At 35.8% G+C, this 12,455-nt stretch overlaps 1 protein-coding gene across 1 annotated transcript; it reads left to right on the top strand.

Moving 5' to 3' along the window:
• The first annotated feature begins 156 nt into the window (after positions 1–156).
• inpp5ka (inositol polyphosphate-5-phosphatase Ka) lies at positions 157–11,820 on the top strand. Its single transcript, XM_087795253.1, has 13 exons — positions 157–242; positions 534–606; positions 4,258–4,362; positions 4,429–4,537; positions 5,450–5,566; positions 6,424–6,599; positions 6,661–6,772; positions 6,927–7,036; positions 7,887–8,073; positions 8,926–9,063; positions 9,977–10,060; positions 10,126–10,230; positions 10,963–11,820. The coding sequence occupies exons 2-13, from the start codon at positions 545–547 to the stop codon at positions 11,035–11,037; spliced, it is 1,380 nt and encodes a 459-aa protein (XP_087651379.1). The 5' UTR covers positions 157–242; positions 534–544; the 3' UTR covers positions 11,038–11,820.
• The last annotated feature ends 635 nt before the right edge of the window (positions 11,821–12,455 follow it).

Below are 12,455 nucleotides of genomic sequence, written 5' to 3'. Positions count from 1 at the left end.
CATTCGACAAATTGTTCTTTTGGTTGTTATAATATGTTTTAATCGGTGTAAAAACATCGATGACGTATATTATATTTTTAAAAACAAAAATAAAGTAAAAAGAAATAACGACTTACAGTCCAAAGCTTTTACTTTGAAAGCGCTTTAATCTGGCGTGTGGAGTGGGCGGGCTAACAGCGTTAGCTCCTGTCACTGCTGAACCACAACAAGTCACAGTCAACATTCCGCACCGACGTAACCAGGTAACACAAATATTTGCTCAGTTGTTTTGACGTAAAACAACAGTTTTAACCTCGTTATTATTCAACTTACATGTCTAGCTTTTGTGTGCTAAGATGCTACCAGAGGCTATGATACAGTTAGCAACCTGTAGTTAGCTTGTTGCAACTTATTTCATGTTCAAAAAGTCCTGCCTTGTGTTGTTGAATTAATGATTCTAAAAAAAATTAGGGATAGAAGTAGATAATGCAAGTGTTTTTAAAAATAATAGTTTCGATTTTATTCTTGTCTAATCGTCGATGTATGAATTCTAGCTTCGGTCACGATGGAGGAGAGTGAAGATCAAAGGGAAGATGAGAAGATGGAAACCCAAGAAGAAAACTTCAGGTTCGACTTCTACTTTGGATTTTCAACGTCACTAATCCAGCTAAGACTGGACTTAAGAGTTTAGCTCGTTCACAAATGTCCTTTAGGGGAGAAGATGTGATGAATATGAGTTGACTTCAACTCGAGCAGAGTCAAACTCAAAGTATATATAAGTAAACAAATGTAAACAATGCAAAGAATTTTCAAGTTTATACACCAAGACACTCATTGGAGTCAAAAGTAAATTTCACAATTACTATAAAATCCATTGGCTTGATTGATGTAAGAAACCCGGCCACAGGAAATGCTGCAAATATTAGATATACTTTTTTGGGAAAGAATTGTAGTAAATGCGTGATAGATAAAGTTATTCTTATTTCAAGTATTTCACATCAGACACTACAACACGTGTCACACTCACTGTCACTGAATGTTGTTATTGTTATTATTGTCTCTGTTATTGTTGTGCAATATCATGTTTGCCTCCACCTCTTCCAGCCACACCTATCTGCTTTATGTTCTCCTTTACTATATCCACAAACGTTTTTTTCTCTTCTTTTTTGCACTTTTCCTTGTTTATCTCTAACAATATATGTCCAGTATACTTATGAGCTCTCCATGATTACCATTTTAGCCTCGCCTCCTTGAGTAGTTATTTGCTCTAGATGTCTTTAAAAGTGTTCATATTTTTGCTTCATATTTGTAAATTAAGTAGTTTTTTTATTTGTTGCACCCACTTGTTTGCTACCGTGAGTTGTCGGTCTTCAAACGGTATCATGTTCGGACGGATTTAACTCTGTTAAACAAACTAAAGATGTCATGTTCATACGTCAGAAAAATTGAGTATATAAATGTAAATATCCTTTGTCATTTTTGAAACTTAAACTTAAATGTTCAAACCGATATTCTGCTGCTAAATATCATATTATATCTACAAATAAAAAGTAAGGATAGCTTTGAGTAGCATTGGTGTCTTATTTGTACAACATTATGTCCTGTTTCTTTCTTCCCTTATTTAAGCCGACATCTGTTTACCTAGAAACGAAACACAGTCCTGTTTTTATTAGCAACCATTTACTTATTTACTTACATAAATAAAATCTAATAAGAATTAATTTAGAATTAGATTTTCATACTATTGCTTTTTCTCAAATTGATCTGTAAGAGTTGCATTGAATACATAAGATTATTGATCCTTTTCTGACAGAAATCATACCTTACACATATAAAAACATTTCTTACTATTTAATTTAACCCCTTAACGTACTTGAAAAAATAAGCAATTCTCTATAAAAAGCAACAAGAAATTATAAAGTTTCTCCCCCTTTGCAAATTTGTTTCGTTAAAGTTTTTATGTCAATAAGTTACTTTCATGTACATGGTGGTTTGGCATGTTCTTCAGCACCATAGCAAATATTGAATAGATAAATATTGAAAGAGAAAACACAACACTGATGCTAACATGGTATTCCAGTGGTCAACTGAGTCACAAGATGTTTTTCGCTGTCATGGTCACAGTTTGAAAGAAAAAAAACATGGCCTGTTGGTCCGGAGAGTTTTGTGAACTACATTATTTTTTGAAAATACAGATTTAAATCTTACTGTGGGATTGAGCGGTGAGACCCTCTTTGTAATGGACACGCTTGAGTTACTTCTGAACATCTTCTAAATTATCCTTTTTGTACTATTATGCCTCATTTTTCTGTCTAATATCATGTTTTACTTACTATCTACAGTATATGTTGCTCTCATGTATATATGTAAATATCTTGAATGAAGCCATTCAACCCAGTGAGGGAGTCTAAGGTCACCTGACAAAGCGTCAACACAGAGTTTCTTCTTGTCACAAACCTATAAAGCTGTGGGGCATGTTTTTGGTTTTAACTTTTACTACTCATTTAACTTTAAATATCTGTGGCTTGTGGCGGAAATATGTAAGATATCGGTGCATGTGATCCCACCACGGTCGCCTCAAAGATCAAACACTGTAACAACAACTTGCTGCCAATTTGAGTTGTTTTGTTTAGTTGAAATTCTAAAAATCTAAAATTGCGACTTTTTATGTTGATAAAATATAAGAATGCAGCAACATACAGACACTCTTTCAAGAAACATCTTAAGACATTCTTATTGGTGCTTTTCCTAATCTTCTGCAGCTACTGTGTTTGTCTTATGTGTCTTGATCTTTTAAGTATATATTTTAACTGTGTATTGTTTTTTTGTTGTTTAGGCGCTTTGTGACCCTGGTCTAGAAAGGCACTTTAAAAATAACCATTTATTACTTACTTACTTACTTACTGCTGACTTATCAGAACAATATACACACTTATGTTAACTTATATTTGATTACGACATCTGGTTTTTATTGTAAGCAATACATATACATGTATATACATTCATTTATATATGTCTCTTTTGCACTACAAACACAAACATCTCTTTAAATAGTATGTTACTCTTTGACCTCGGGATAATCAGCTTTATTGGAAAATATATTACCAATATACATGGAATTTTTTCCACATTTGCTAGTGTCTACTTTTGTGCACCCAGAATATATAATGGATATAAAATAATATACAAAAAAAGGGAAATAACCTTTACAAAACAGTGCAAAGTCTGAATGAATCCTGTTAAATAATGTATGAGTCAATGGGAATAACAAGTCATGAAATGGGTTTAAAATGGCATTGAAGGCAGCAGAGCGTTGAGCTCACTGTTTATCTAATGCATTCATAGATGATCCTTTCTGGATCATTCATCGCTTGCATGTTTGGTAGAGACCCTGGCAGCAAGCACAAATTCCTATTTGCTGGCTCTCTGGTTCTCAACCTCCCATATCTATTGTGGAAAAATGTAACAAAGTACTATTTTGACAGAAGTAGGACTCTGATAAAATAAAATAAAAATGACCTTACTGTATCAAATCAAAAGCACTTAATCTGGGGTTTTTTTTGTTTTTTTTCTTGACTTTTGTACTTTTTTTTGGTTCATATTCAATGAATAGTCTGTAAAATAAAACAAATTGATTCTTTTTAAATGTTTGTTCATTTTTTTGTTGCAATTAAAGTTCTGTGCACTAGATGGCAGCTGTCATCACGTCCTCCGCAGCTAAAGGAACAATGAAATCCCAGGGATGACTGAGGACGAGAGGATAACATGCATATTTTGACTTATAATTCTATCCCTTTAACCGAAAGACAGTTGAAATAACACAAGATGTCACTGAAATTCATTGTGTCATATAAACCGAAATTTATGCCAATGTATCCAAATATATCGTATAGAACTGTATCGTAAGATGAAAATATTGTATTGTATCTATTATCGCAAGTGTTTGACTAACTACAGCCCTCCAAATAATCTTATGTGGCCCGATTGTGATATGGTGACATATGAATAAGCGAGTGTTTAAGATAAGACTAGAAACAGTGCTTATTGATTTCAAAAATTTTACAGATACTTACAATACGATTAAAACTGATGATGCAGTGAATTTGAAATAGAAACGCAGCAATACTAAACCAGACTTGTACTTCCTGTCAGAACATTTTGTACGACCCACCTTGTCCCCTTCTGCTAAAATATTTTGGCTCCTTGTGTGATTGAGTTTGACCCTCATGAAGTGTTTTCTTGTCCGTGTGGTTTGTCTTCCCTCCCTGGAATCTGCAGGCTGCACATGGTGACCTGGAACGTGGCCACAGCTGATCCACCTGCAGACCTGAGTTCTCTGCTCCGTCTAGACTCCCCAGAGTCCCCCGACCTCTACGTCATCGGGTGAGTTCCGATGCATGTGACGGCATTTAACATCTTGACACCGACGTTGTTGTGTTTGTGCTCCAGTCTGCAGGAGGTCTACTCTGGACCGGTGAGATTCGTTACAGACACTCTCTTTGACGACCCGTGGACTGATTTATTAACGTCGACTCTGGCACCGAGGAATTACGTGAAGGTATCTTTGTGTTTTATTCAAGCTCTGACAATCAAATTAATGTATATATGTATAATTTTATTTGAGCTTATAAATGTTAAGCATATTTTTATCAATTCTGGTTCTGAAAAAAATGTTTTTGATTATCTTTAAACTTAAGCCTAACCTTAGCATTTAGTGGTAGACACTAATAACTACACCCACCTTTTGTATGGTGCCAACAAAACGGCAAACTCCCATGATGCCATGGTGGCACACAATTTATTGATGGCTGATTAGTCTCTTCAGTGTTTTATTTAGATTCTACATCTAAACTGATCGTCAGCTGTGATTGGTTGACTGGGCGGCAAAGCATTACGGAAGCTATTCACCATTACTGACAGGGTTGTTCGAATGATGGCACCTCATATGCATATGTTGAGTTTTATAAGCTATAATAAATGGCCTACATTTTATCAAGTAAAAAATAAAGTGGTCACTGCTTTGTGGTTTCAAAACGTAACCCCCGCCATAAATGAGGGACAACTGAACATATAACTACAGGATGAGAATGTGACATTAATCCATGGAAACTACTTTACTTTATGAACTCTGGAAAAAAGGGTCACATCATCTATCATTATGCGGTCAAAAAGACACATTTCCTCATCCATGGGACAAACAATTACTCATCTTACAACTTCCTTTGACATTTTCCAGTTCCCTCTTTTAAACCACAAAATAGTTTGAAATTTGGAATTCTATGAATATTTTCCTCACCACCAAATGTATGGCTGAAAATATGATATGGAATAGAATCCAACATGACTGGAAAATAAATCTGACCTTCTGCACTCGTTTCTATTTGACCTTCCTGCAAGTGTAGAATTTATAAAACATATTTTACATATATTCATATTTATGGTCATGAATAACCAGTTGTCTTCATTGCAGGTGTCGTCCATGAGAATGCAGGGTCTGCTGCTGCTTTTCTTCTCTAAACTGGAGCATTTGTCGTTTATCAGAGACATCAAAGCAACTTACACACGCACAGGAATCTACGGTTATTGGGTGAGAAAACACGTGCACGTGCACACACACACACACACACACACACACACACACACACACACACACACACACACACACACACACATGTGTGACAGGAAAGTGTTGTGTAACTTGATCTATGATTAGAAGAAGTGACACAAATGCAGAAGTGAAGCAGATGTTTTTGGTCTCTCTCTCCTTTTTTTAAATCAAGCTTTAACTTGAACAGGTGTAACTGCAAAGGATCTTTTTTTTCCTACACTCTTCTATTGATTTTCAAAGACCTATATTTGTATTGATATCAGTATTTGTTAATATAGGTCCTTAACTATTATTATTACCATAGAAATGTCCACATTGGATATCTAATGCTGATTTGTTTGTGAGTTAAAAACGACGACCCAAAGATAAAAGCTACTCATTTTATTTTACTTTTTTTCAATTTGTCTGTTGCTGTTCAACTGTATGTCACAAGTACAAGTTAAATATGATGGTATTTGAAAATCTGTTGCTAGGTTAAAAGTCATCGACAGCTGTGATTGGTTGGCTGGGCGGCAAAGCATTATGAGAGCTGTTCATGTCAACGTAAATGAGAGGGCCGTTGAGAGGGATGGCCCCTTTAATGCAATGTTGAGTCAGTAAAATTAAATAAATGTTAAATTAAACAAGAGAAAAATGTAATGGTCAATACTTGGTTTTTCACAACGTAAACCCTGCAATAAATGAAGGAAATGTTTTCCTGTTTTTCGTTCATCTCAACGTTGAAGTCCATTGGTTGGTATTGATTCTAATGCGATTGTGTGTTCTCTGATATTTTCTTTCGCCTTTTTTAAAGTAGCTATTAGATGTGATTAACGTCATGATTCTCTGCGTCTCAGGGTAACAAAGGAGGCGTGTCCATCCGCTTGTCCTTCTACGGCCACATGCTGTGCTTCCTCAACTGTCACCTGGCGGCTCACATGCAGTTCGCCAGCGAGCGAGTTCACGAGTTCGAACACATCGTGGACATGCAGAGTTTTGAGTGCACGAAGGCGGCGAGGGTCCTCGACCACAGGTGCCTTAAAGCAAAACCCATGAAAGCACGTGAACTACTTTCTCAACTCGCTTCTGTTCAGGCTGGTGTTCTGGTTCGGAGACCTCAACTTCAGGATCCAAGAGCATGAAATGCAATTTGTCCGAACGTGTATTAACGATGGAACCTATGACCTGCTCTGGAGCAAAGATCAGGTGAGAGGCACATATTCTACATTTACTCTTCATTATATGTCTTCATTTCTTTTAAATTAACACACATATTCATTTATAAAAACTTGATTAAATAATTAACATTTACATTATTTAATGAATGCATTAATAATCTCTTTGGCTTATATTTCTGCAGCTGAACTTGATGAAGAACGAGGTGCGAGTGCTTCAAGAGTTCGAAGAAGGACCTCTTGACTTTCAACCCACGTACAAGTTTAACCTAAAGTCTGACGATTACGACAGCAGGTGAGCGTCGCTGAGTTGTGTCACTTCCTTGCAGTTGTGTTGCCACAGGTGTTTAAAAATGCCTGTTGGACTCCACAGGGCTTTAAATACCTGGTTTACACTGAAGTAAGAATCGAGGTTCACTGTGTTGCTAACACGGCTAATGATACTCACTGCTGTTCACATTTAAACAAACACAACTTTAATTTGACTTTAATATTTTTAAAACTATTATAAAATATTGTTTAAATATAGATTAGAACAGAAAATTACTGAGCTAAAAAAGTATATTGTAATTTTACTTACTTACTTATAATAATTTAAATTATTGTTAAATATGTTTAAACAGAGTTTTGCACTGAGCTAAACTCATTTTAATTTTAATACATTTCAGAGGATGAATTTTTATTTTTTTATTTTGTGGTCAATGCAAATATTTAAAAAATAGCACGTAAACGAGACATTAATTTAATGTATCTCATTGTATTTCATTTCACTTTTTGTTGTCAATAAACTTTAATTTACACTGTTGCCAACTTCAGTTTATACTGTAAGTCACGTATATTATTTTATATTTTTCTCCTTATTTAATTTAATTTTTATATCGTATTCCTCAACACCACAAACATTTTTTTTTGTCTTTCTGGCAATTAACATGTTTCGTCTGTTGCTGATTTAAAATCCTCCTCAGCTAATTACCAACAGTATTAAACGACTTATGTTTCTAACAACTACGCAACATCCCTTTTGAGCACAACAAAAAATAAAGCTTTTTTATTTCTTGTGTAATTAAACCCTCTTCCATCAAACATGCGTGTATGATTTGTACTTCTGTTAAACCACGCCCCTTTTTCTCCTCTCACTCGTTCAGTGGGAAGAAGCGCAAACCTGCCTGGACGGACAGGATTCTGTGGAGACTCAGACCTCGGACCTCGTCTTCTCAGGAGCCAGAAGAGGACGAGGAATTCCCTCTGAAGATCAGGCAGGACTTGTACACCGGCCTCATGGAGTACAGCCTCAGTGACCACAAGCCTGTTGTTGGGTTGTTCACGTTGAAGGTGAGATGAGAGTAAATATTTATGTTCAGCAACAATTCTAATAGTCGTCAGTAGGGGGTGTGTATTGTCAAGGGTCTGGCGATACGTATCATGATACAGGGGTAACGATACAATATATAGTGATACTGCAGGAACAAGGATATAGTTTTAGTATTTTTTGAGTACTTCGCTCTGGTGTTGCAGAATTTACAGACCACTTAAGTCGAGCTGCTGGAGTTGATTGTATCCTCTCATCCTCAGTCATGGCCAAGATTTTATGTTCAACACAATAATTGACAAATAGCATGAATACTTGCATGTTTAATAAAAAAAAAAAACAGTCATTTTATTTTATACACATATGATTGTATAAAAAAAACATGATATGTATTAAAAAAAAAGATTTGATAGCTTAAAAAAATGGATACAGTGCCGTTGAATAGAGAAATATCATCTTTGTGAATCAATATTTTCTTACAGCTCTAGTCCTCAACGTTGGTCCTACTTGGGTACGTCTCTGGAAAATGGTACTTTGAAAATACTTGATTCGGGCTCAAAGTCCGGCAACTTTAAACGCTAAAAAACAAACAAAAAAAAGCTAATTAATTGTATGCACTTCCTGATGTCAGGACTAGCATCACGCTTGCTAGTTTGGGAACATTGGAAGGTTCTGATTTTTTTAAATCCATAACCATGTGGACATTTTTACCCACGTTCTGAAGTGTTCGATGTTGTGGAGTTATCATTCAAATCGATAAAATGTTATCTATCTATATGAGCGATGATGAATGTTACTGTAGACATCTGTCCATCACTATTATGACATATTCATTTGGTTATTTAAAGTGAATCTTCTGGTTTTTATTCCTAAAGCTGAGGAAGATGTTCAGCGCTCCGCTGGTCCATCTGCAACCAGAGGGAGAATGGACCTCAGACATCGACGCCCTCCTTCTGTACAAGCCTCTACAGTCTTTTCCTTCCAGCCCTTGGGACTGGATCGGACTTTACAAGGTCGTTAAAAAAATATTCATCTATTCCTATTAAAACTGAAACTCTGGTGATTGCTCCTGATGATAAGGTTCCAGGGTTGAGTCAGTACTTGGGTGACTTAGGTCAGTCTGTCAAACTGAGCCTGAGAAACCTGGGTGTTGTATTTGATAAAGACATGTCTCTAGTTCAACACTGCAGAAAACTGACCAGAAGCTCTTTCCTTCAACTGAGAAAAATCTCTAAACTTAGAAAAATGTTGTCGGAACATGATCTGGAGCTTGTAATCCATGCGTTTGTTTCTTCTCGTCTGGACTATTGTAACAGTTTGTTTTCATGTCTAAACAAGAAGGATCTGTCTCGCCTGTAGTTAATACAAAACTCTGCAACAAGAATTCTGAGCCACTCTAGTAGAAGAACTCACATTTCTCCGATCCTTAAAACTCTTCACTGGCTTCCAGTTTCTTTCAGGATCAACTTTAAAATTCTGGTCCTTACTTCCAGATCTATTCATGGTCAGGCTCCTCCTTACATCACTGATCTGATCCAGACTTGCACCCCAGCTCGGGCTCTGAGGTCTGTGGATCAGAATCTACTGATGGTTCCTCGCACACGGTTCAGTACCAGAGGAGAGAAATCCTTCCAGGCTGTTGCTCCTAAGCTTTGGAACGATCTTCCTCTCTCTTTGCGCTTGATGGATCTACTGACTCCTTTAAGAAACATCTTAAGACGTTTCTATTTGTTCAGGCTTTTCCTTGATTTCCTGGAACTCCTGTTGTGTTATCAGTTTTATCTTGATCTTTAAAGTATACACTTTATTGAATATTGTTTTGATTGTTTAAGCGCTTTGTGACCCTGGTCTGGAAAAGCGCTATACAAATAAAAATGACTTACTTACTTACTTACTTACTATTTTACAACGCGTGTTTCCTCACAGGTGGGATTCTCCAGCATCCGAGACTACATCACGTACACGTGGGTCAAAGATGACGAAGTGACTCTGAACGAGGAGCAAGTTCAGGTGAGGTCTTGAGTTGTTCTCAAAGAGCTTTGAAGCATCTTGACGTCTTGCTGGTTCGTCTGCAGGTCTACATGAGTAAAGAGGAAATCCCCGTGCGAGGAGGAGAGTGTGTGCTCGGTTACTACAGCAGCGCTCACGAGTGCATCGTCGGAGTCAGTCGACCGTTCAAGGTGAAACTCTTTTTTCATGGTCCTGTGACAATGAAGTACTATGAATATACAGGTAAAAAAGAAGTGCATGTTACACATTATAACATATATAATAACGTATAAATACACAAAGATCGTAAAACTGTAAAATAAAAATGAAAAAAATATAGACATATTTATATATGTATTTATTTTACAGTTGTAACATCTCAAATCCACCAATGAATGGAAAGTGGAGATAATGAAAAACAAATATTAATTAAAATTAAAACGGATGTCATATACAATTTAGTCTTTTTAATTAACATTTCGAATACAAAAAAAACTAATAAAATGTTTGTTTGTTTTTTGAACAGAACGCTGATATGATGAGTCAGTTAAAAATAATCTTCATATTCAATGTATTAAAATGTTTCATCATCAGGGCTAAACAAGTGGTAAAGCAATCATTTGGCCGCCAATTTGCAATACCTTAGCAGCCCACTAGAGGGCCCCGCGTCACAGATCGGGAGAATGGATGAACAGAGAAATTGTTTCAAATTGTTTCAAGCGAATAAAACAAAAAACTTAATTCATTTTTATACTTTTTGATCAGAAGAGCATAAAAAGAGAGCGAGTAATTGTACAGATTGAGATGAAATAAAGTTTTCACGGTTGTTACTTTCGAAGAGACTAAGTTACTGTAAATACTACTAATTTCTCGTTTAATTGACTAAGAAGAGCCTCAGTCAAATCTGCCTTTCATTCCTTCAGGTTCAAGAGTCCAGGGCGGCGACTGAAGCAGGTCTTGCTCAGGAACACATCAGTGGATTGGACGACACTCTTTGAGTAGATGTGGAACTAAAACAAAAAGAAAGATGAATCTCCGTGGAAAAACCCACTTCCAAAATCTGAGATCAGGTTCCCTGTTTTCATTGAAGTAGATATTTATTTAATTGGACGATTGAGCTTTAGAATCTTTTTGTTTTCTCTGAGGACATTTTTAAATGTTGTCTAAAGCTGATTCTGTAGTTGACCACATTGGAGTGTTTTTAAGCTGCTGTTGAAATACAGGAAGGGAAACGAAGGACGGCAAAGAGAGAAGAAAATCCTCTTAGTCAGTCACTCACAGCTGGAATAATGCTGGAGGAAAATCTTCAAGAGTAAATAGACTTTTCTTTTGTTTTTGTTTTTCCCTTGTTTTCTAAGTGACTGTAACGTTCTGACTTCTTAGTTAAGCTTTATCTTTTTTTACTGTTTATTTTTGGTCCTGTGTAGTCAAAATACAACCAAAGGATGTTTTACCTTCTTATTTTAATCTCACCTGGATCACTTGAATGTTTGTGTGTAGAATTGTCGTCGGCTCACTTGCACTTTTACAATATTTTAAACAAAGACAAAAACTGTCGCCTGCACATTATTCCGGAAGTTTGTTAAACATAATTCTGCTTTGCTCACCAAGTGCCTCTTAAATGACCTTGGTTCTCTATTTCCTGTTCTCTCCAGCGACGATACAAGTGCTGTCTCAACGTTGCACCTTTTAAAAGCGTCGACATGTCGCTTGTTTCTATGAAAGCTTTATTGTGTGTTTGATGTACTGCAACAAATGATGATATAAAACTTGTCACTTTATCTTGGCGTCCATGATTTTACACGTTTTTCATTTGTTCTTTGTTTTTTTTCATCTTCTTGTTTGATGTTATTTTGGCGAATGGTTGTTTTTTTTATGTCTGGTTTTCCAACAGATTGATCCTCAAATCAAAACAAGACTCACAAGGTAAATATAAATGCAGAAACTTTTATATATCTCCATCTGTTCTCCTCAATCACTGATCAATCATTTGTTTATATTGCTGTTCAGAAAAGAGTGGTTTTATAAGATATTTATCACTGAAAAAAGGAGCTTTTACTGACCAACTGCTTTATTTATTTACATTTATTTAAAATGGTCAGAATATAATAAAATTAATATTATTTGAATACAATGTTTATTATAGAAAGTAATACTATTTTTTGTTGTCTTCTGTCTTTTTGTAATTTTAATTATTTGCGGAAATTGGAGGAGCAAGTTGATGTCCTTATAGAATCGATGAAAGGAAGTTTCTCTGAAACAAAATGTATTTGCATTTGTGACCTGTAGAGGGCGTTTTACCCCTTACGCCGTTATTTTATTATTTATTATTTATTGTGTTGCTTATTCAAAAGTCACTGTAGAATTATTTTTACTCAATAATGATTGAAATGTGCGACTGATCTGATGACTTGAA

The sequence above is a fragment of the Callionymus lyra genome, chromosome 7 (assembly GCF_982586985.1).
Source record: "Callionymus lyra chromosome 7, fCalLyr1.hap1.1, whole genome shotgun sequence".
Lineage (NCBI taxonomy): Eukaryota > Metazoa > Chordata > Actinopteri > Syngnathiformes > Callionymidae > Callionymus > Callionymus lyra.
Note: the sequence above shows the minus strand (reverse complement) of the source record. Positions and strands in the feature narration are given on the sequence as shown.

Excerpts from the sequence above, each read along its gene's own strand:
- inpp5ka (XM_087795253.1), top strand. The coding sequence starts at position 545 with ATGGAGGAGAGTGAAGATCAAAGGGAAGATGAGAAGATGGAAACCCAA. Across the intron at positions 6,600-6,660 it reads GCGAGGGTCCTCGACCACAG|GCTGGTGTTCTGGTTCGGAG; the intron begins GTGCCTTAAAGC and ends GCTTCTGTTCAG. Across the intron at positions 10,061-10,125 it reads TGAACGAGGAGCAAGTTCAG|GTCTACATGAGTAAAGAGGA; the intron begins GTGAGGTCTTGA and ends GTTCGTCTGCAG.